Here is a 22,752-nt window from a genome sequence, read left to right as displayed (position 1 = left end):
GGTGTAAAAAAAATTCCTCTGGCATTAACAATTATAAGAAAAGCAATGTTATAATTTTTCAGAAAATAAATTGCCTCAAAGTCTACAAAATACATAATTTTTTTTTTACTTTGTCTTAAGAAATAATAAGAATCAAATAAGAACAAACCAAAATCAATTTAAAAATAATTAAATATCAATCCACAGAAAGGTTTACCAAAATATATAAAAATATGTAATATACATATAACAATAACTTTTTTTTAATAATAATACTAATAATAATATGACTTAAAAACTGAAAATCTCAAAGGAAAAATTTGTTATATTTATAATTACAATAAACTTGGAAGCAGAAACCAAATTTATAATCATACATGTAATGATGAAACTACATCTGGGTGTGATATGCATTGTAATACTAAACTACCTATGCACAGTGTTTTATGGCTACAAATATAATTTTGACATTAATTTCAATTTATCAATGTTCATATCTATTATATGTAATTACACAAATACACAAAACACTGAACAATAATTACATGATGCAGTCATAAATAATTATTTCACTGCCAATTAAAATAATACAATTATTGTATTTATGGAATCTTATTAAATATAATGGATATTGTAGATAACACAAGGTTTGATGCAAGAAATTAATTTGATTTAAAGATGGTTATGTGCTAGTAATTATACAGATCTGGTAATCTTTTATATTTATGATACATGGTATACATATTTTATTTTCAATTAATTAAAAAACATTTTAATGTTACTAAACTTACAAGTATTTAATATCTTTTAAAAAACATTACAATTTTTTTTAATTTTATTTTTTTATTAAATGTGATCATAAAAAACATAACTTATTTTTGTTATAGAAACTGCAACATGTTCTCTTAAAAATAATTCAGTTATAAAAAATGTTTTTCATTTTTATTATATCTTTTAATAAAATACAGATTTAAATTATTTATTCTGTCATTTATTTAATACAATAATATTTCTCATTAATAATTTTTAACATCAGAATTAATAAAACCTGGAATTTTATAAATAATGGATTCATTCAAATAAATAAATATACTTTCATAACAAATTAGTTTACAAAACATTATAAATATCATTTGTTCTTCAGTACCCAAAATAATAAAATAATCACACAAAGATTTTATGCATAAATAAATATATATACTGCAGACAGTAAAACACCCCTAAGACAGGTACCTTTTATCATACGAGTAACCCTAAAAGATTACAAGACCTCTTTAAAATAACAATAAATCAAATAGACAACAGAATTTACTACTTAGCAATATCTTAAAATAAATATTATTAAACATATTGTAACAAAAAAATGAAACATAAATAATTGGATTAAATTATTAAAGTTATACATATGCTGAAAAATACAAGTTTTCACATAAATTATTAATTAATATAACAACAATTATCACTGATATTTTATCAGTTAGTGTCTGTGAGAATTCTTTCTTATTTATTTGGAATAAAATTTTTTTATTGATTTCCTTATGTTAGGTGAAAAAACACAGCTACTAGTAAATTTAACAAAGTTTCATATGCATAAAAATATTAAACGAACACTCTACATGTTATTTGGAATTCAATAAAAAAGCTTGAGTGACTTCCTGAATCTTTGAAGTGTGGCTAAAAAAGTTTGTTGCAGGTAACAGATAGGAAATAAGAAAATAGTTACGTTTTTAGATAATGCTACCATTACGCATTTAAATAATTAAGTTCAAGTGAATTTGATACACATGAAAACTAATTTTTTACTAAACTGTATGATTTATTGCCACTGAATAATTAAAAAGTTCAAAACTTTTTATAAAAAATTAGTAGTCAGTACAATAAAAAACCAATCATTGTATACGATAATCTTGGAACAAATTAAAAGTAAAAAAAAACCTGTTTTGATGGAATGATTTCTTCATACATTGATGAAAATCTCCAATGAATCCAAACATAGAGAAAATGATCTCAATAGAGATTTAAACAATTTCTGAAATTAAAAATTTCATCTGCTAAGATAAGCTACAGTCAGGAATTTCTGAAAATGACAAAAAACTCAGAAACATCTACTGAAGACAATTATAAAAAGCATTATATAAAGAATTCCAGATAACTAAACAACAGCACCTGACATGGAAATTGATAGAAGGAGAAGATCTGGCAGACCATGATTGAGATCTGGAAAGAGCTTATGAATGGCAGGATTCAGGAGAGTAGAGGTGCTGCTCCAAGATGTGATGATTAATTTGCAGTGTGAATTTTTGTCTATAAACTGTTACTGAATTTTAACTTTTACACTGTGTTTTTTCTCACCATTATTGTTACTAATATATCTCCTTAGTGGGGCTAAAGTACATGTACATTCTTATTTATTCCTGAATTTAACACTAAATGTTATATTTGCATTAGTAAATGAAATTTACATAAGATGAACACTGAATAACTTCAACAAGAAGAACTTACATAAGATGATCTAACTGAAAGATGAGTGATTTGAATAAGATGAACTAAAACTTCATTGAATTGTATTAACTTATTTCTTGGTTTATCCAAGGTATACTTAGTCATTTATTCATTCTTGTTCAATGAAAACCCCTATTAAGGGCAGTTTTTAATTTGCAAGTTATGTTGGGTTTTACAAAATATTTATATACTGTATGTGCTGTTTTGAACCCAAACTTTTTAAGCAAAATTTATTTTTATTAATATATTTACTTAAATTTCAGTTTTTTAAAATTAATTAATACGTAGGAGATCTTTCTTCAAACTGTTATTGACAAGTTTAAAAAACTGCATACATATTCCTTGTGCTTCAGCCATCTATATCCTGGCCTTTTTAAATCACCCATTGTTGTAATCTTTCTTCAATTTATGTTACTTTCTCTCTATTATTGTTTTCTTAAGTTAAATTAACTCTTAACCCCTTCTTAATTAGGTATAGTATGTTTAATTATTTTAAATAATCAATTTAAAAATAATATTAAAGTTGGCACCATAGATAAATTTCACTGATCATACTCACTTTTCTTTTTACTTTGAAATAACAGCTCTGACTAGAGAATATAGTGAAATTCATACTTTTATAAGTAAGCAAATTCATCAACTAGTGTATGTAATGATGAGAAAGATAGACATTTTTTTTTACAGTTTAGGAAACATTTGACATATTGTATTGTAACAGGCAGATAAACAGCACAGCAAGATAAATAGAATTCCAGATTTACATATGTGAAATCCTAAATGTAACTGCATCTAATTTCCCTTTATATGTATTTTTTACATTCAATTAAAAAATTAATTTCATGGTAGCAATGAATAATATTAAGAAAGGTAATTCTATTTTATAAATCAGGAGCTACAAATATTATACTGAAAATGCGATATTAAATTTCATACAGTAAAAAAAGATTATAAGCTACAAGCTTTTAATATCAAATCACCGGGTAAAACAAGCAATAACAAACTGGTAGTGTAAAGTCTCCTACTTTATCTGTATTCCTTTGTTATTAGGCAATTCTTTCGTAAAATGTCTACCTAAACTGCAAAAAAAAAAAAAACAGACTGAGAGGGCTATGTATTTCATAAGAAATAATTTCTTTTTGCTGATAAAATCAATAAAATATAATATAATAAATAATCAATAAAATCTTTTTGCTGAAATAAAATCAATACTGTGACATCATTACAAAATTAATCATAATAACACAATCATTATATTCATGATTATATGAATATTATGTTGAGAAAATAACTGCTGAAAAACTTATTGCGTTAAGGAATGAAGTAAATTTTCAACAATGAATGTTTTTGATTTAAATAAAGTAGAGGGCACTACAGTAAACATAATTATGCATTAAGTGAAAATCTGGTTCAGCCATCAATCAGTGAGCACTATAAATCCTTCTTGGGTTTTTCTTTAAATAATAATAGAAAATATTATTTTCTATAAACTAAAAAATCAAGCTTTGGAAATATACAAGTGAATAAGTAAAGTTTACTTCAATATTTTGTTCTTAGTTTTACTTTTAGAACACACAACTCTCTAGAATGACAATCTGGTCTCTAAGACTGCATGGGTTTACAACCACAGTCATAAACCATTATTTTTTTTATAATAATGCATGGACAGAAAATATGGCAATTCACATTTGATCATATGGTATATTAAAAAAAAAAAAGATAAAATTGTACAGTTGAACCACTCTAAATCAAAATTGATTAATTTGAATACCTCTGTCTTTGTAAGTTTAATTTATTTTCCTGGAGAAAATGCCTATAATTCAAAAAACAAGGTAAGTGAAAAATTCTAAATTTCTGGATACCCTATTAGTATAGTTCTAAATAACACAATTTTAGTCTGCAAGAGGTTTATGTTTATATTTTGATAAGCCAATTTTAGATATTTTTTTATAAAGACTAAATAAAAGCCTCATATATACCCTTAAAGCTCTCTATACTTTATGTTCATAAAGATATCAAATTTTCAATTACTGTTTCTTTTTTTTTTGCTTGTTGAATTAATTCACCAAGGAAGCTTTGAAGCTTGTGCATGGGAATTTGAAAATTGAATTTTATAGTACAAAAAAGATGCCATGCCTGGCTGGAATTCGAATCCAGGACCCTCAGACAAAAGTAAAGTAATTAGCATGCTTAACTGAACCGCGAACAACTCATTATGACTATTAAACTTAAACCTTTTAGAGAGGTATGATTACAAGTCCAATCTGTTTTATGATTTTGAACAGTGTTCTGAATATTTCAGTGACCTGTTATAAAGAAAAAACAATTGCTGAAAAAAATAATCATAAACAAAGCTATTGTTTTAATCATTATTCTATTAATATTTATTATTATTGTTATTACTATTTTTTTAATTTAATTTATAAAATTTGGTTGACTAATTTAAAAAAATCCATTTAATTTATTCATAATATTTTTTTTTAGAAAATGAGCTGATTTTCATACAAAATATAAATATTTTTATAAATATGTGATCTTCATAGAATATTCAAAATTTAAATTAATTTTTACTGAAAACTTATAAGTTTTCAAATACTTAAATGTTAATTATAGAACTAATAAACTAATACAATAACAAAAACACATAATTATCACAAAGAGATTACTTAAATATTTTATACTATTTACAGTATATGAATTTATAATAAAACCAAAAAAAAAAAACACAAAATAGAATTTCTTGTCTTTTAAATAGGAACAATTTGATTTCTTTGTAGTCATTAATGATTATCCATATAATTACAGTAAACATCAAGAAATGTTTACTAAAAAAAAACATAAAATAATGTATTTTTACAGTAGACTACACATAAATATTAATTTATTATTTATGGATTAATCTTTATTTTTAAAAAATACAGATGCTGTGGCAAAAATGCAATGCTTAACATTATATGAGATGTATTTTAATTTAAAATTATCAGAAAATAATGTCAGTACAAAAATGTATGAAAAAATACATGACAGATGAACCTATTAGTATTAAAGTTATAAAATAAACCATAGTCAAACTTCTATAACTTGAAGGTGGTGTAAAAAACCTGAATAAAAGAAAATATGAATATTGTTAAATACATTTACAATTAAAGTAATTATAATGAAATAATATCTTAATATTGACATTTAAATACATAACTAAAAGAAGTGAAACTTTTAACTGGACTGTATACCTTTATATGGTCATTTTTACTAAATTCTATAATATCACATAACAAGTAATAATCTGGTAGGTTTGTATAAACTATAAGTGTTTGTGTTACCCTGGATGAATTAAAATTAGAACTATGTAAAATAGTTGGCAATAAGTTGCATAGTCATAAAAATTATTCATTGACTTTCCTTGCAAGCTATAAACATTTATGTGCTACCTTTAATTAAATCTAAATAATTAACTACAGAGAGCACAATAATGAAGATATTTTGCGAGTCAGTATACACTAGGGATGGAGGAATCATCTGAATAATGTAAAACCATGAAATATTTCCATCATTTTTATTAGCTCATGCACGTGTTTCTTTCCACACAATTATTGTGGAGGCAAAGCAAGATATGTTTAAATGTTTATAAAATAATATTTTTTGGTATAGTGTACATTTATATATAATATATATAGTTATTATAATGATAATTATTATCCATTGGAATTTAATTATATATTTTAACATGTTAAAAAATGTATTGAAGCTGTTTCTTCCGCAATATTTTCTGTTACAACTAAATGAAGCAAATAAGATTTAAAACCATTTAATCAATCAGTTATCAAATAGAATAAAATTTTAACTTTCTAGTAATGAAAACCTTTCTCAGCTAATAATATTTACTCATTTATTCAAAATGGAATCACATTAATAAAGAAAAGTAAAAGAAAGTTTGGCAATATGTCTATACATTATCATTTTTTAAATATTTTTAAGCCTTTATCTATACATTCAGAACTCTGGAAAATGTATTTAAATATTATAAAAAAATAATATAAATGAAGATAAAATGTAAATATTTTTATTAAAAATATTTTATAACATTTTAATAGTTGAATGTGCACACATGCTCATTTTCTGTCTCACCATAGTCAAACTAACTGAAAGATGACTGATTTGAATGAGATGAACTAAAACTTCATTGAATTGTATTAACTTATTTCTTGGTTTATCCAAGGTATACTTAGTCACTTATTCATTTTTATTCAATGAAAACCCCTATTAAGGGCAGTTTTTAATTTGCAACTTTTTGTTAACTTGCAAAAGTGTTTTTTAGTGTGCTATCTTTTTGACTGCTTAAATTTATGGTCACAAATTGTTCTTTTTAAATTTATTTCGTCTAGTACTTTTTTTATTATTTATTACGGTAAAACAAAATAACATTTTTTGTTTTTATGCAACGTGTTGAGAGGTTTATAATTACAAAAATAAAACAATCCAAACCAAACATTTGAAAATTAAATTTGTTGATTTTTTATTCATAATTTATACTGTAAACAATTTTAGTTTTTAATAATACAATGTTAGTTTACATTCTGTTTATAAATAAACATATTATATTACACACAATTATATATGTATACATTTTTTTTTTATCTTCTAAAGATAATAAATACTATGAGACTTTTACTTACTTTTTACTTTTGGTTAAAAGCACTTTTTTGCCGTAATATTTACAATATACACCATCTAAGCAAAAATTCACTAGTATACTTTTTGTCAAATTTTCATTTCAAATGAGTTATTATTTATAATAATCTTACCTCAGTTATATCAAATGACTCGCTTGAATATTCTCTTTACATCCATTAAATAAATAATTAATAGGAAAAAGATTAAACTATGTGTTGGGCAAATAAATGTTTGATAAAAAAATTCATCCAAAAATTTTTTTCTGCTATTTAGTTTATCTACTAAAAATTAATCATAAAATGGTAAAATGAAATTTTTTATCGCGCACATTTCTGTATACCTTTTTAAAACTTGCGCAAACACATGTATTTATGTCAGTTAACAAAAACATTAAAAAGGAAATTTTAAGTAGTAAAGATATATTAAACATATTTATTATTTTTTTGTGTATTTATAAAAGAAAATTGTATTTTGTCTGTTTAGGACACTGGATTTCAATAATCATTACTGCTGATCATAGTAAATGTAACTCAATGGAGAGATAACAACCTTGAACAACCCAGGCCAACATATATTTTTACCATAAATAAGTAAAAAATACAGTCCCTATTAATTTCAGTCCCTTACTACATAACACACAATCTTCATTAATCTATCAATAAAATTAATACTGCTTATGCACAGAAAACTACAAGAATTGATTTCTTAGGCAAAAATGAATAACAGTAGTTCTTGGCATATGAATGGAAATTTCTTTCCCTACTGCGGGAACATAAACATTCCTGAGTTAATAAAATACTAGAGAAACAGTAGTTTTCTTTACTTTTGATTTTACATTGCTATCATAATCAATTTAGAACGATTCCCTATTTAACTTACATCCATGTAAACAACAATTTTAGATAACTGTTTATATTGTATTTGTTTAATTATATTTTAAGTGGCATTGATTGCTATAGTCATTAGCCACAAATAAATATCAACAGAATGCAGTGACACTATACCTAATGGTGTTTAACTTAGGTGATTTTGGACAGTTCATTAATGTGGTTTTGGCCATTCTTACTTTAAAACCATCAATTTCAGTTTCCAGAAGGGTGCTTATTAATATGTTCTAGGACTAGTGAAATAATTAGGTTGTAATGATTACAATTTACCTTCTTATCCAGGATCTTCTTTCTGCATGATTTTTTGATTTTATTACATTCACAATAAGGATGGTGTCTTTGAAACAGTAAAGTATGATTGATAGTTATTTTAAAATAAAAATGTTATCTTAAAAGTAATTACTTAAAAATACAAAGTACAGAGACCATTCAAAAAGTAAGGATAAAAATACTCAACAGAAAAAAATATTTATTCAGTCTTCTACAAGCTCTTTTTCAAAGTAATCCCCCCTCGGTTCTAATACAATTTCCCACCGTTCCTGCCACTTTTTAAACATGAATGCCAGAATATCTTTTTTGAGCTTCTTGCAGTGTGCCCCCACAACTATGATTACTTCGTGTTTGGTCTTGAATTTCCGTCCCCTGAGTGGAAACTTGACTTTGGGGAATAGCCAGAAGTTGCAAGAGGCCAAATCTGGACTGTACGATGGGTGAGGTACAGTTGCAATGTCATGAATGTTCAAGAAATCAACTACAGTGTGAGTAATGTGGGCTGTGTGTTGTCATGTGCAGTAAAATTTTGTTAATGTTCTTGTGTGGTCGTTTTTTCTTAAAACAACACAACATCAAGATCAAAACTGATTTGTAATAATCTGCCGTGACCATCTGGCCTTGAGGGACAGCATGTTGGTACAAAAAATCCTTGAAATCAAAGATTATCATCATAACCTTACCGGTGCTGCAACTCATCTTTGCTTTTTTCAGAGGTGACGACTGTGCCCTTTTCTATTGAGAACTTTGTCTTTTCAGTTTTGGAACGTAGTGATACATCCAAGATTCATCTACGGTTATGATTCAATTCATTTCTTTGCTTGCTTCTCCACCAAACTGCGATAACAGGTCTTGACACACGGAGACACGATGTTCCATTTACTCTGGTGTGAGCAGGCAGAGCACCCATCTGCAAGACATGAGTTGCGTGGCCAAAGCACCGTGCAAAATCAAAAATGTGCTGAAAACTGAAATGTCTAGACATACAGCAAGCTCCCTAACAGTAATTCACTGTTCTTCGCAGACAAAAGTGGTAGCTGTATTCTTTACAACCTCAGTGAGAGACATTGAAGGGTGCTCCTCACACAGCTCATTGGTGATGCTCTCTCTAACCTCCTCGAATGCTTTATACCACTTATAGAAGGTCACCTGGTTCATAACATCTTTACTATACACTGTAGTTAATAATTCATAGGCGTCTTTTTGGTTCTTACCGTATTTCACTAAAAATTTCACGTTACAACATTGCTCTAACTTTCTATCCATGCTGGATATGGTAGGCGAATATCTAATACTTGTTATGCGAATTGTCACATACGTCCACTCACGGCACCGATCGACTTGAAACTGATCATTATAGATGGTTAAAAGAATGGGCTACATGATGGTATGCAGTATTACCACCCTTCGCAACACTTTCCCTCAGGGTCACTATTATCATTACTTTTTGAACAACCCTTGTAAATATTACTATTAAAAATAATGTTACTAAAATAAAAATTTTTTAATTAATTTAGTCAAAAGATTATAAAAATGGTGTGGATAAATTAGGTCTTGTTTTGTTAACATCCAACTGTACTGTGGAGGAAACCGCTATGCATTATCTAAATCAACTGAGGCAGATTACACTGTATAAGTATGAAAGGTACCAAACTGTAAATAACCTGAAATGTTTGTAGAAGTTTCTTCTAAGAACAGCAGTCATTATCAAGCATATCATGCTACTATTACAGAGAGGAGTAAAGTGGTTTCCTATTGCCTAGTTTAGAAGGCCAAACACACTGTTTCACATCAGCTTGCTAAGCCTATAGAAACATAATTGATATTCAGCACTATAAGTGAAACTTTTACTTTCAGAGAAAGTACCTTTGAATGGTGGGTGTTTTTTGATTCTAATGAGGTTTATGTAAGAAAATCTGAGACAGAGAATTAAACAACAAATTAATGTACTTCTTTATGTTTTGAAAAAATCAATTATATACAATGGTCAAATCAGTAATAAAAACACAGTAGCATGATATAATTTTAATTTTTCTTATTTCCAGAACAATTAAAGAAAAACTACTATATTATAACAAGTTGTTTAATAAAAATAGAGAAAAATTCTGCTGTTGGATCGTGTTTTCTGATTTTCAACTCAGAGTCTAATTTATCTAAGGATTTTAATCTATTTAAGAAAGGATTTCTCGGCGATATTAAATGAAACAACATGACGTCTGAACTGTTTTTGAATCACTGTATGGCAACCAGTATTTATTCCGGCAGACTGACTGTAGATTATGTACCAACTAATCTGAAAGTTTAATCCAGATTACATTGCTTCATAAGCAATTACATTTCAGTTCACTCAATTACCTTTCTGTTATGATAATGTTCAGTCCTAAAAAGTTCTAAAAATTGAAAGTGACCAAAACATAATATTTTTTAATAGTAATTTAAATTCAATTCAAAGTACTACCCAGATTTTTAATAGGACCACTGAGCAGCTAGAGTATTGACCAATACTTACTTGCAGAAGCTTAAATTTTAGGTTAAGTTTCATATCCCTCTTACTTAATAACATAATGACCAGTTTTTAAAGGTTTAATAAAAATATAAACCTGCTTGGTCAAAGTTTAGTCAGTTCAAATCTGGGTCTTTTAAAATGAAGGTTATATTAAAACTGTACATTTTATACAGCTAAAATAATTTATAGTTGTGTTTTACTTTTTATTCCTCAAGAATAAATTTTCAGGTTTACCTAACATTTTGTCAGTCCAAAATTAGATCTAATCATTTATAAAAAATAAACAGGGTTGTATTGGGTCAATAAGATACAAAAAACATTATAAATAAATAAATATATATATATATATATAATTTATTTTAGTAACTCATAAAAAAATCTATGTTCATACAAACCTGGACAATTAACAAAACCAGATTTTAAATCATCAGAAATATCAATCTGATTGTTTAGCATTCATGGTGTAAAGTAACTGGAGAACACAAAGGTGCTCTAGTAATGAATTTGATTGGACTGTGGGATCTCCTCTGGTCAAGTTTTTGAATTAGAAATGGTAATTTAAAAAATACATTAAGGCTATTTAATAGTTCATACTGTTTTTCAAAGCTCTGTGTGTTATGAAATTATCATAAAAATCTTAAAATGATGCATTTTATTGGAAAGTGCAGGACTCAAAAAATACTTTATGATGAGAGTGAAATTCAGAAGTTAAATCAGTTTTTCTTTTATTAAATGTTTATATAGTAAAATGTATGTCTTAATCGGTTACATGGAAAAATAATAAATAAAATTTTTCTTTCTTTTTCATTTACGGAAAAATTCTTATCTGGATTGACATTTGTTATGTTTAAAGTCAATTATGAGTTTTAGAAATGAATATTTCAAAAAATTAAGAATTCTGGAACTAGCTTTTCACAGGAAGTTATATTATATAAGTAATTTTTATTCTGGAATAATCTGTTATTAAAAAAATATGTTTTATTTATAAATCTTTGTTTATTAAATATTTTTCAATAAATGGTTTATATCTTAAAATCTAATAAAAATTTATAACTACTTAATTCATTATTAAATTATATATATATATATTTTTTTTTAATATATACAAAATAATACTGATATAATACACAATTTTAGTTGACATTTTTACAATTTTTCAATTTAATTTTGCATTAAATACTAGAATCCTTCCCCTATAGAGGTTCCCTTATAGATCTTATATTAGGAAATACAGTGGTAAAATTATCTAAAATTAATTTTATTATTCAGTTATTTAAATACCTCTTTTTTAGAGTAATGAGTTGTCTTGAAATAGTGTGCAAAGTGAAACATTAATCATTGTTTTTGAAAATTATATTACATGGTACAAAAAAAAAATCGTTACATTTTAGAATAACCAGTTTCATAATAAAATAATACTAGAAGTAAACATATATTATTAGTAATATTAAATAAATAATGGCTTCCTTTTGTAATTTCTAATATTTATGATATTTAATAGTCATTGTTGTTATTTTCATAAGATATGTACATCCCAGTGTCTATAAAAAGCAAAAATGATTAAGTTCATATCATAAAATTAATGAATTTAGGTATAAAAAGTTCCATGAAAAAAACAATCTATTAATTTAACCATATTAATAATTTATTACAAATGAAATTCTGGATTTATTACTTGTTTTATAGCTGTGGTAATCTCTCCACTGCACTGTACATTCACCATATATAAGTTTGATTAAAAATAAAATTTAAGTGTTCCAAAATATTAAATGGAAATACCACTTCTCATGATTATTATTTTAAGTTCTTTTTTTGATAAACAAATGGTCTTGAATTAAATTCCCAACTTGAACTCACTGGTTTTTAATTATTCAGAACTCATGAATATCTCTGCGTAAGTAAAGGTTTTTGTAGTTATCATTCATTAATAAATGTATTTATCATTTATTAATTTACACTCCTTTGTAAAAAGGAAACTGGTTATTCACATAAATTTTGCCTAAGGACACCTCTTTAGTACTGTTTAAGTTTTACACATTAAGAGTTTTTGACATTACATATTAACACTTTTTAATATTGCATATGTCAAAGCAACCTTTGGAGTGATAACTGTTCATATATTATTTCTTAATAAATAAGATGACAGTGGTAGATTGGTTTTTTTTTTTTTAGTAGTTATAAATTAATAGGAAATATGTTTTTTCTGGTATAATTAAACTATCTTGATTTTTCTTAGAATAGACTTCAACGTAAAACCTTATAAACTAATTAATATGCTGGCTTCATGCTGTTAAACTGTTGTGCAGGTTGGTAGATCAATATAAATAACTTTGTTTTCTTTTTTTGAATGTAATTTTCTTATCATCTCAGATTTTGAAACTCTATTTTTTGTTTTAGTAATATTTTAAACACATATTGATACTGGCATATTATTAAGGGATTTTTGTGTATATTTTCCTGGTCTTCAACTAGTTCTTTATTATACCATAAAAAAATAAAAATGTAATTTAACACAAAACAAATATTGGTTACATCATAATTTAGCTCGCAATATTTAATGACTCCTGCAGAGATTTCTTATGTTTCTTACTAGAAATACAGAAACAATTACACATTTCTTAATAGTAAAGTATAAATGAAAGACATGGTAAAATGTCCGTCTTTTAAAAATTCTGCTGTTTAAGGAACACATAAACCAGCAATGTTTCAGGGAATTACTGCACAAATCCAGATCAGAAGGGCCTTGCATTTACTGCTAAAAGTATGTGTAATTATACTATCGATTTGTAGTTAAATAGATATTCTATTACATACAAGATTAAAATAATCTTAAAGTTTTGAATTTATATATCTATGAAGAACCAATTTTAAAATTAATAAAGTATATTTTTTTGATGGTAAAAGTTGTGAAAATATTTTACTTGTCTGAGCTATCTTTCACCATATGTTAAGTTTCTTCAGTCGCTGTCACTGTAAACTCTGAGTGGTTGTGGTGCTATTGGATGTAGCTTGAATTTAAAATTTTATTTTAAAAGCTGTAAACCTAATTCAAACACCAGAATCACATTCAACAGCTTCAAAAGATTCAGTGCTCCCAGAGATCATCTAAGAAGAAACTAAATATAAAGTGAAAACTAGTTTGAAAAACTATTAAGTATTTTTACAACTTTCACCAATAAAATGATGTACTATAGTCAATTTTAAAAAGTATTAAAATAATTTTTCACTCACCAGTTTTAGCATGACTAAAGTTACCACTTAATTCCTAAATTCAACTATGATTTTTAAAGTAATGATGGTGTTAAAAAAATTATACACTTTCAAGATTTTAAGAAAAAATTACTATATACATTTTATTTATACAAAACTGACAATCTTCTTTCAGAATATTACAAAGTTTAAACAAGACAGATATACCAGTTTCTATACAAGTTTTTAAAAATACTCCTCCAAGTAACAACTACTGCTGAACTTATTTATGTAATAAATCAAAAAAATTTATTTTCATTTAATCAGAAAATAATAATTTGAAAGCTAAATCACATAAATACTAATAAAATCTCATTCATAATAGTAGTTTATCAGAAGATATACTACAGCTTTAAACTAAATTTACTAATAATGTATATTTATTACAGAAAATCTGACAGTCAATATGAATTTTTATTACAGTTGAAAAAATGGAATAAATTCATAAAATAAAGAGTATTTTTAATTAGTAGTTCATTACTTAAGAATGATGGTGAGTCAAGAAGCAAATTACATTCTGAAGACAAAAAAATCAGATAAAAAATGAGAAAAATAAACTACTTTACATTGTACTCAACTTTAAAAACTTTTTATATCGCTCTTCCTTACATCATTAGCTATAACATAACATTTGAATCCGATAATTCTACATTTTTATGAGTTTTTAAAAGATTATTAGAAAAAAGAATATATTAATTTAAAATTACAGAATAAATAGAACATAAATGTTGAAGACACAGTAAAGCAGTCACAAATTAAAAATTTGTTTGTTGAAGCTGAAACATTTAGTTGTGTTAGTATTAAAAAATAATTTTCTATTCCATTATTACACAATCATAACCAACTTTTTAGAAGATAAAACTTACTTTTTATCCACCTTTATATCATTTATATGCATCTGAATATAAAGAATTTATCTTAATTAAAAAAGTAGTTAATAATAAATAAATAATTTGTATTTAAAAATAAATGCGCCACAATGACTAGTCTGCAAACAGTAAAATTTTATACATTTATACAACGGAACAATAATTATTAACATATTTAATTTATTTTACGCTAAGAAACAAGGTAGTGAAATATTAAATGACTGCAAAAATTAATTAGAGGTACTTTCAGATGATCACCAGTAATATTTATAAACACATTCAGAGCTAACGACAAGCAATGTCTTTTTTTATGCTTTACAGAGCAACCGTGAAGAAACCAAGTATCTATAAATAAACGTATGCAGCAGAAACAAACCACTTTATATATATATATTTTTTTTTCCTATTTCAAAGACTATGCACATATTTATTAATATTTGGGTGATAGTAATTTTTAGGGGACAGTCTGTTGATAAATTAAGTGAATCTTTATACTTTACAAGATAACTTTTACGTAATAATATTTGCATGTAGCAAAATTTAGTTTAGTCAATAGCAACTAACTGTTGTTTGTTTATATTATAAAATACATACTTTATGCATTATGAAACAGCTTATGCCTGTTCACTCAGATCCCCATAAGATGTTATTAATACGTCAATTTAAAAAAAAAAAAATAAATTCTCATTTTACAAGTTGAGGCTATGTAAAAACACCAATACGAAAGTTATTGACATATCAATAAAATAATAAGCTCTGCTATCAATTTTATTATGGCAATAAAATAATACAATTAAAACAAATCCATGAATGTGTAGCATACATAAAAATGGTTCCTTTGTTATTTCACCACTATTTACCATTTTTTTTCTTAATAAACCTATAAAATATAGATATAAGTTTAAATTATTATAAATATAATAATAAATACATGTAATTATATAAATTATAATTATTTATAAATATACATTTTTACTTAGCAACTTAGCACTATATCCTACATTTAGCCATCAAGGATTCAAAATTATACAAAACATTATACTTTAAATTTTTTTGTCAGAAAACAAGTAACTATAAGAGAGCACTTTGTAAATAACATAGTTCTTGATGGTTCTGATTGCTGATCGGGTAAAAAAAAGAAAATACTATTAACAACTGTCTTTTCAGTAAAAAATTGCTAATTGTCATCTTACCAAAAAAATATTTTAATTAAAAATACATAGTCATGAATATTACAGCGATAGGATAAAAAGTACTGTTATCCAGTCACATATAATTAAATAAGAAATGACAGATCATGTGACTAATTATATATATCCTGGAGATAAACTTAACTAAACAATGAAAAAAATCAGATGCATTATCAGCATTGGATGCGTTTTAGTTGACATTAGTAAAAACTAAACGATATAGTAGACCATTACATAATGCTAAAACAGAGTGTCCACAGTCAATCAATGTTATAAACTGATATCTTGCTAAATCAAGATCAAACAGTGTCTATAAAACTAATAACAAGAATGATTAACAATTTTATTTCCGTTACACATAACGCTTATGACAGAAAATCTTCGATTGCGCATATAAAAGGTTGGAATTTACTACTAAACTCAGAACACTGGCTAGAGAAATATGTGTCGTAGAAGAGAATATTCAAGAAGGAAAGATGAAATTTAATTCAGAAGCCATTTACACTTTTCCAAATAGGTAATACAGAGAAAACAACTATACTGACTTTGAAGGAACCGAGAATTAATCATTAAAAAGTTATTTTTTTAAGTTAAATTTTTAGAATATGTAAATTGTAGATAATTGCAAATAGCGTAACTTTCTAGAAGAAACTAACTATGGATATGATGAAATATTGTTTATCTGTGGGTAAGATCTTAACTTGCAACAATTTTTTATTGTTATATATAAAATAGGGTAAAGTCCCTAATTTTGTAAAGAAAAAAAAAACTCTCCCCTGAGCCAATGCTATTAACAATAGTGGAAAAAATTTGCTGTTATTGGATTAAATTTAACTGAAGAAGAACTAACTTCACAAATTAACAACTGTAATTCTTTTTTGGAAACTAGTTTTCAAAAGATATATTTTGTAAAGCTGAGTATAAGTAAAAATAATCACTTGCTTAAAGAAAATCTATATAACAAATTTTAAAACAAAAATGATATAAAACAAAAATTTTTCTTAAAGAAAAATCTTTATATTAATATAAATCTATATTGATTTCATGTAAATGTGATGGCTACCAAAGTCATTGATGTGATGGCTACTTGTCAGCCTCTTGTCATGTATACTCATTTTCAAATTTTGCTGATGTAATACTAATGATGCATTAGCACAATCAGAATAATTTTTCTACCATTGTACATCATGTGCTACATACTCACTCTATTGGCTTTAAATTAACCAATTTTGCTATTTATGTGATAAATTTAAAATTAATAAACAGAGTGAAGAAAATCATGTCACTACCATCCTTACCTAATATCAAACGGCTTATATAAGAAACCAGGTCTCACTTTTATTCTGATGTGTAATAAGGGCAGTCCATTTAGTTAAAATTGAATTTTATTAAATGTTGAATTGAACAGGGATAGTGAGGTTATGTTTCCAACTTATTGAAAAATATCTTATGCATCTGTAATTTAGTGTATGTATGCACACAATTACACAAAAAATCAATTAATCATAGATGCAGATGCTAACTTTTTTTTTCATAAATACTATTAAAATAAATATGTATAATTTTTGTTTACCATTTTACAAACAGAACTTTACCATCTACCAAACTGAATAATTGGGATTTTGAAAATTTGTACAATTTGATCTAGTATAAGATGGATATTTGATAATACATACTGCTTTGACTAACCAACTAATTCTTGAAATTATGCGATAAAAGTTTGTTTGGTTTTTATCAGTATGTTTTAGCTAATGTCAACTTTAGCTAAGTAATTTTTTTTTAGCCAGATCTCATTATCTTACCCATAACATACAAATGTCTAATGATTTATATATATAGTATAAAATAATATCTGCTATAAATAATAATGCTATTGATCTCATCCGCTAATAAAAAATAAGAAATAATAATAGTAATAACAATAATACAAAATAATTATTTTTTAACAAAGTATTGAAAATAAACTTAGACTATAAACTGATAACATGAAATAAATTACTTTTAATTAGTTTCTACTACAAATGGACCCTGCAAAAAAATAATACATAAATCAGAGGTCTCAAAAACATTTTTTTAATGCAGTAGTAAAACCAAACCAGAACGATGAACTACAGTGCGAATAAGAAGTGGCAATGGTAAATTTTCAAAGCTCATATTAATTATTTATCTGCTGACAATCTCAAAACAGTGAGTAAATCATATTTACAGGTACAAGTGAATTATATTTAAACAACCAAAAGTAATACTTACTGTTAACTGCAGTGTGTACATTTTAAAAATAAATAATACTTATGGATATACAATATACAAATATATAACGACTTCACAACATTTTAATTACATTTTTAAATGGGTAAAAAATAAAGTAGATATAAATAATAACTTGAACTTATTATATAATATAAATATATTATTTAAGTATATTATTTTAGAAAAGATCACAAATAATTTTTACAGAATAAAAGGAATCACTATTTTAATATTAACTTATCAGGATAACACCAAAACCATATCTAACTGTTTGATATGAAAATAAAAATTCAATATAGTTGAAATTACAAACGTTAAGCATTACAACTGAATCCCACATCATCATTTATTTATATAATCAATATACTTCTCAAAAAAGTCTGTAAAATAATTAGTAATTTTATTTTACAAACTGTAAAATTATTTTCCTGAGTGAATATATAATCTGATATATCTTTTTATATATTCAGCCGTATCTTTTCTATAAATGAGATAATAATACTCGTATATCGACAAACGAATGAAACAAAATTATAAAAATGAATGGTCAGAATACAAAAAAAATTATTATATAGAAATGACTGAAAATAAGGCGTTATTTCTTCCCTGAAATAATAATAGAGGGTATATGCTCCGCAAAAATGAAAGCGGGATGGAGGGCTAGGATCACGAGTTGAGCCACGGGTGAAGCAAGCAAGACGCAGCCGTTGCTCTACATGCTGGGTCAAACTCCAGCATTGGTGTGAGGAAGTCCGAAAAGGCACGTGCTTCACACACATCCCAATCGTATTTCTCAGTCAGCACTTCAAGTAGGCTCCAAGGCTTCAGTCTTGTTATATGTCGCAATTCACCTGTAAAAATAGTATCATAAAATGACCTTTTTAATCTCATTTGTAATAGCAGAACAGATGTGAAATTTCAGTAAATTTATATAATTATTTTAAATTTTTACTCTGGTTTATTAAAAATATAGAATGGATATTTATATTTTCTTAATATTTCCCCTCTTCAGAACTACCTCCTCTTCACAACATACCTCGAACGGTTTTCCTTCATCCAGCAAGGTAAATGCCATAAAAGTTCCTTTTGCTTTCTTAGGAGTATAATGATCTTCAGATGTTACCATGCCAGACTGAATTTGATAAAACACTGATCATTGAAAGCCTGTGGCCTACCACAGTCTTGAAGTTGTTGATCAAGTGTCAACGTTGATTAATGATTGATAAGGTCTAAACCTCATTGTCAAGTGGCCTAGGCCTTGATTCCTGTTCTGGAAATCAGCTGCTGAATGCCACTGAAAACTACAGCTGTACATTGTTTTGTGAAGAAATATATCCTTCATTCCTTTTTTCCTTAATAAGATATAATTGGCAATCTCCTGGTTGAAATATCTCACAGATAAATCAGGCCTCCAATCAGATTTTATAGAGGGAGCTATTAAAAAGTATTCTGTCTGTTGAAAAATTCCTAAATTTACTATGGTAACAAATTGCTGTACCAAGACATAGTTGGCAGTGCTGTATGATCATGATCTTGATAGCAAATTTTATGTCATGCAAGTCTATTGACATTATTCAACAATTTGTGCCACTGAAGTGATACTGTGATATGCATGTTTCAATAGTCTTGAGGTGGCTCACCTTACAAAGCCACATAACAAAATTTTATCAAATAAAGTAAAATTTTAGCCAAGATATATCAAATGATGCATCAGGCTTATGATAACCAGTGTTTAAGTTCCATCTATAGCTATGAGCATTTAAGTAGTTTAAAATTTGTCAGTTGGTAACCTTCATTCACAACATCAATTGACATCAATCAATGAAGCTTATAGTAGGAAAATTAACAAAACATGAACTCAGTCAACCACTAGTGTCAAAGAAACTGTAGAACATGTGCAAAATTTCAGTCAGTTCATATCATGCGGTTCTGTTACTTGGTCGTGTATTATTTTGCTGCTGAATTCATCTGCAGTTGATGAACAAAAACATATTCATATTGCAATCTGCTGGGAGCTATTATAACATGCAAATGACAATGTTCACCTAGTGAATTGTAACTTGTGGCAAAACCTGTATCTGTGAGTATGATGTTGAGAACCAAAGCCTAATAATCACAATAGATTATATAACATTAACCAAGACAGAAAAAATAATCTGAATGCAAAGCCAATAAATACATTTATTTTACAGATTTCTACCAGAGGTAAAAAATATTAATACAAGTAAATGGTACTGTTTGAAGTTGTTATAATATCTCCAACAGAATGAAAAGAAAAAGATCTGAGCGGTAAAATAGGAACTTGTAGTTCCTTCACCATGACAATCCACTAGTGCAAAACAAAATGATTGTTTCCTTACACTCCAAACTCTTTCAACTTCTCTGCTACACATTTTTTTTTAATTTTCAAAGTTAAAATCTCTGTGAAAAGCATTGATACACAAGATAAAAACAATTCACAAAAAAGAATTACAAGCACTCTTGAAAGGCTTACTTCAGAGTAACAGGGTTAATCCAGCTAACAGCTGTTGGGAAAAGTGCATCAATGAAGAAAAAAGTACTTAAAGGGACACAAGGTTCAACAAATTATAGATTAGCCCAAAATAACCTTTTTTCTTTTAATTTTGAAGTTTTTTTAATATGTATAGTGTTGCTGATGCGAAATAAACAGCAAGCATGAATATATATTCAGGCTGCCATTACATAGTAAGTAATGAAATTTTTCTTGGAATATGGGGACACAAAAATTGGTCTGAAAAATATATTGTATTATAGCACTCAGCACAATCCAAAGTTAAATAAGGGATGTATTATTACAATAATGTAACCTAAAATATTAATATAAGCAGAACCTATCAGGATGAGTAAAAAAAGTACATACAGCTAGAAAGATCACAAAATATTCAGTGACATGTTAATTTTATTAAAAAAAAAAAAAAATTTATTATTTTAACAACTGTTTGAGTTATAAACAACTGTTTCTTATGTCAATAGTTTCTTTCAATCATATAATATCATTTTTTCTTAGTGAAAAAATGATATTTTATAATCAATATTTTATTTTATAATGATATTTTTTTTCTTTTTGAAGATTCAAATAATTCATTAACATATAAACCAATGAGTTAATAAAATTTAATATTATATGAAATATAGACCACCAAAACACAGTAATTAGTTAAGTTAAACTACTATAATTATAAATAAAATCAATTTTCACAGTATCCCACATCTTCAGTTAATATTGAATTCTATAACTACTTTAAAATATAATTTAATAATGTCATTTTATTTAAAATTTTTTTCTGTTTTGAAATTTTGAATTGTACTAAGAATGTATATGTAAATTTCAGTGCCCAGTACTGGAATGATTTACTCTTTAAAATGTAGTATTTTCCTTTGTTCTATTGTCATTATTGCCAACGATTAGATTGTATTTTTATTATGTTTTTAATTAAATCATATGTTTTTAATCTTCATATGTGATTCGGTGGTTCATTTTATATTTTTATCTATATTTATAAATGTAATATTTCTCGAGTATATTCATTTTTTTTTATCATTATTACATACTTTCAAAATCTCTAAATTGTTTTTGCACTCACTAATAATATGTTTAATTGGTCAGCTACACTAGATATATCTCTTTTCTGTTTTGTTATGCTGGGTAATGTTCTGTAAATTAAAAAAAAAAATTATCTACTGGTTTTACCAATATAAATATTATTATATTCATTGTATTTAACTTTGTATATTCTTCTTAATTCCTCTCTATTATTTTTATTTTTTAAATATTTTACAATGTGATTATTTGGTTTATATGTTTTCTTATGTTTATTTTTATCATATATGTTAATAATTTTTTTCTATTATTTTATTTGTGTAATTGTACAATTTGTTCCGGCTAAAGGTATCTAAAAGTAATGGCCTATATTTAGAAAACCAGTGGTGGTTGTAATCTCTTAAATGTAGGCTCAATTGACAGAAATATCTCCAAGTTTTACTCTCAAGGTCAGTGGAGTACGCATACGCAGGCAAGCTGATTCACAATGTAGTTGTCCATTTCATTTTTTATTACTATATAGGGGTTTTCAGTGCCTCAAATTTGACAACTGTGTCTGTTAACTTTTGTGGGTGTATGAAAGGTTGCCTCATCACTAAGCACCAGTGTATCAAGATAATTAGAATTGTTTTCAACATGGTGCATTACCTCTGCAGCAAGCTGATATCGTAGGGTGCGATCAGTTGGTTTAATGTGATGAAGGAGTTGTACTTTATACGTTCGCAAACAGAACCACTTATGAACAATGTAATGAACAGTGGAATGTGAATGTTACAGTTTGTAACTAGCCTCTAAATTGATTTTCCAGGACTGGTAATGA

General features: G+C 26.3%; 1 protein-coding gene across 3 annotated transcripts in view; it reads right to left on the bottom strand.

The window, feature by feature from the left end:
• Positions 1 to 14,138: 14,138 nt before the first annotated feature.
• The window catches only part of LOC142323379 (SRSF protein kinase 1-like), a 198,696-nt gene continuing 190,082 nt past the window's right edge, over positions 14,139 to 22,752 (bottom strand). For all 3 annotated transcript variants that reach the window (XM_075362931.1, XM_075362930.1, XM_075362932.1), the window contains one exon: positions 14,139 to 19,221. In XM_075362931.1, the coding sequence (XP_075219046.1) occupies positions 19,037 to 19,221 (185 nt within the window). In that variant the 3' untranslated portion in view covers positions 14,139 to 19,036. The remainder of the gene's footprint in view (positions 19,222 to 22,752) is intronic.

This window comes from Lycorma delicatula, chromosome 4 (genome assembly GCF_047948215.1).
Source record: "Lycorma delicatula isolate Av1 chromosome 4, ASM4794821v1, whole genome shotgun sequence".
NCBI classification, from domain to species: domain Eukaryota; kingdom Metazoa; phylum Arthropoda; class Insecta; order Hemiptera; family Fulgoridae; genus Lycorma; species Lycorma delicatula.
This window is presented reverse-complemented; position numbering and strand designations above follow the sequence as displayed.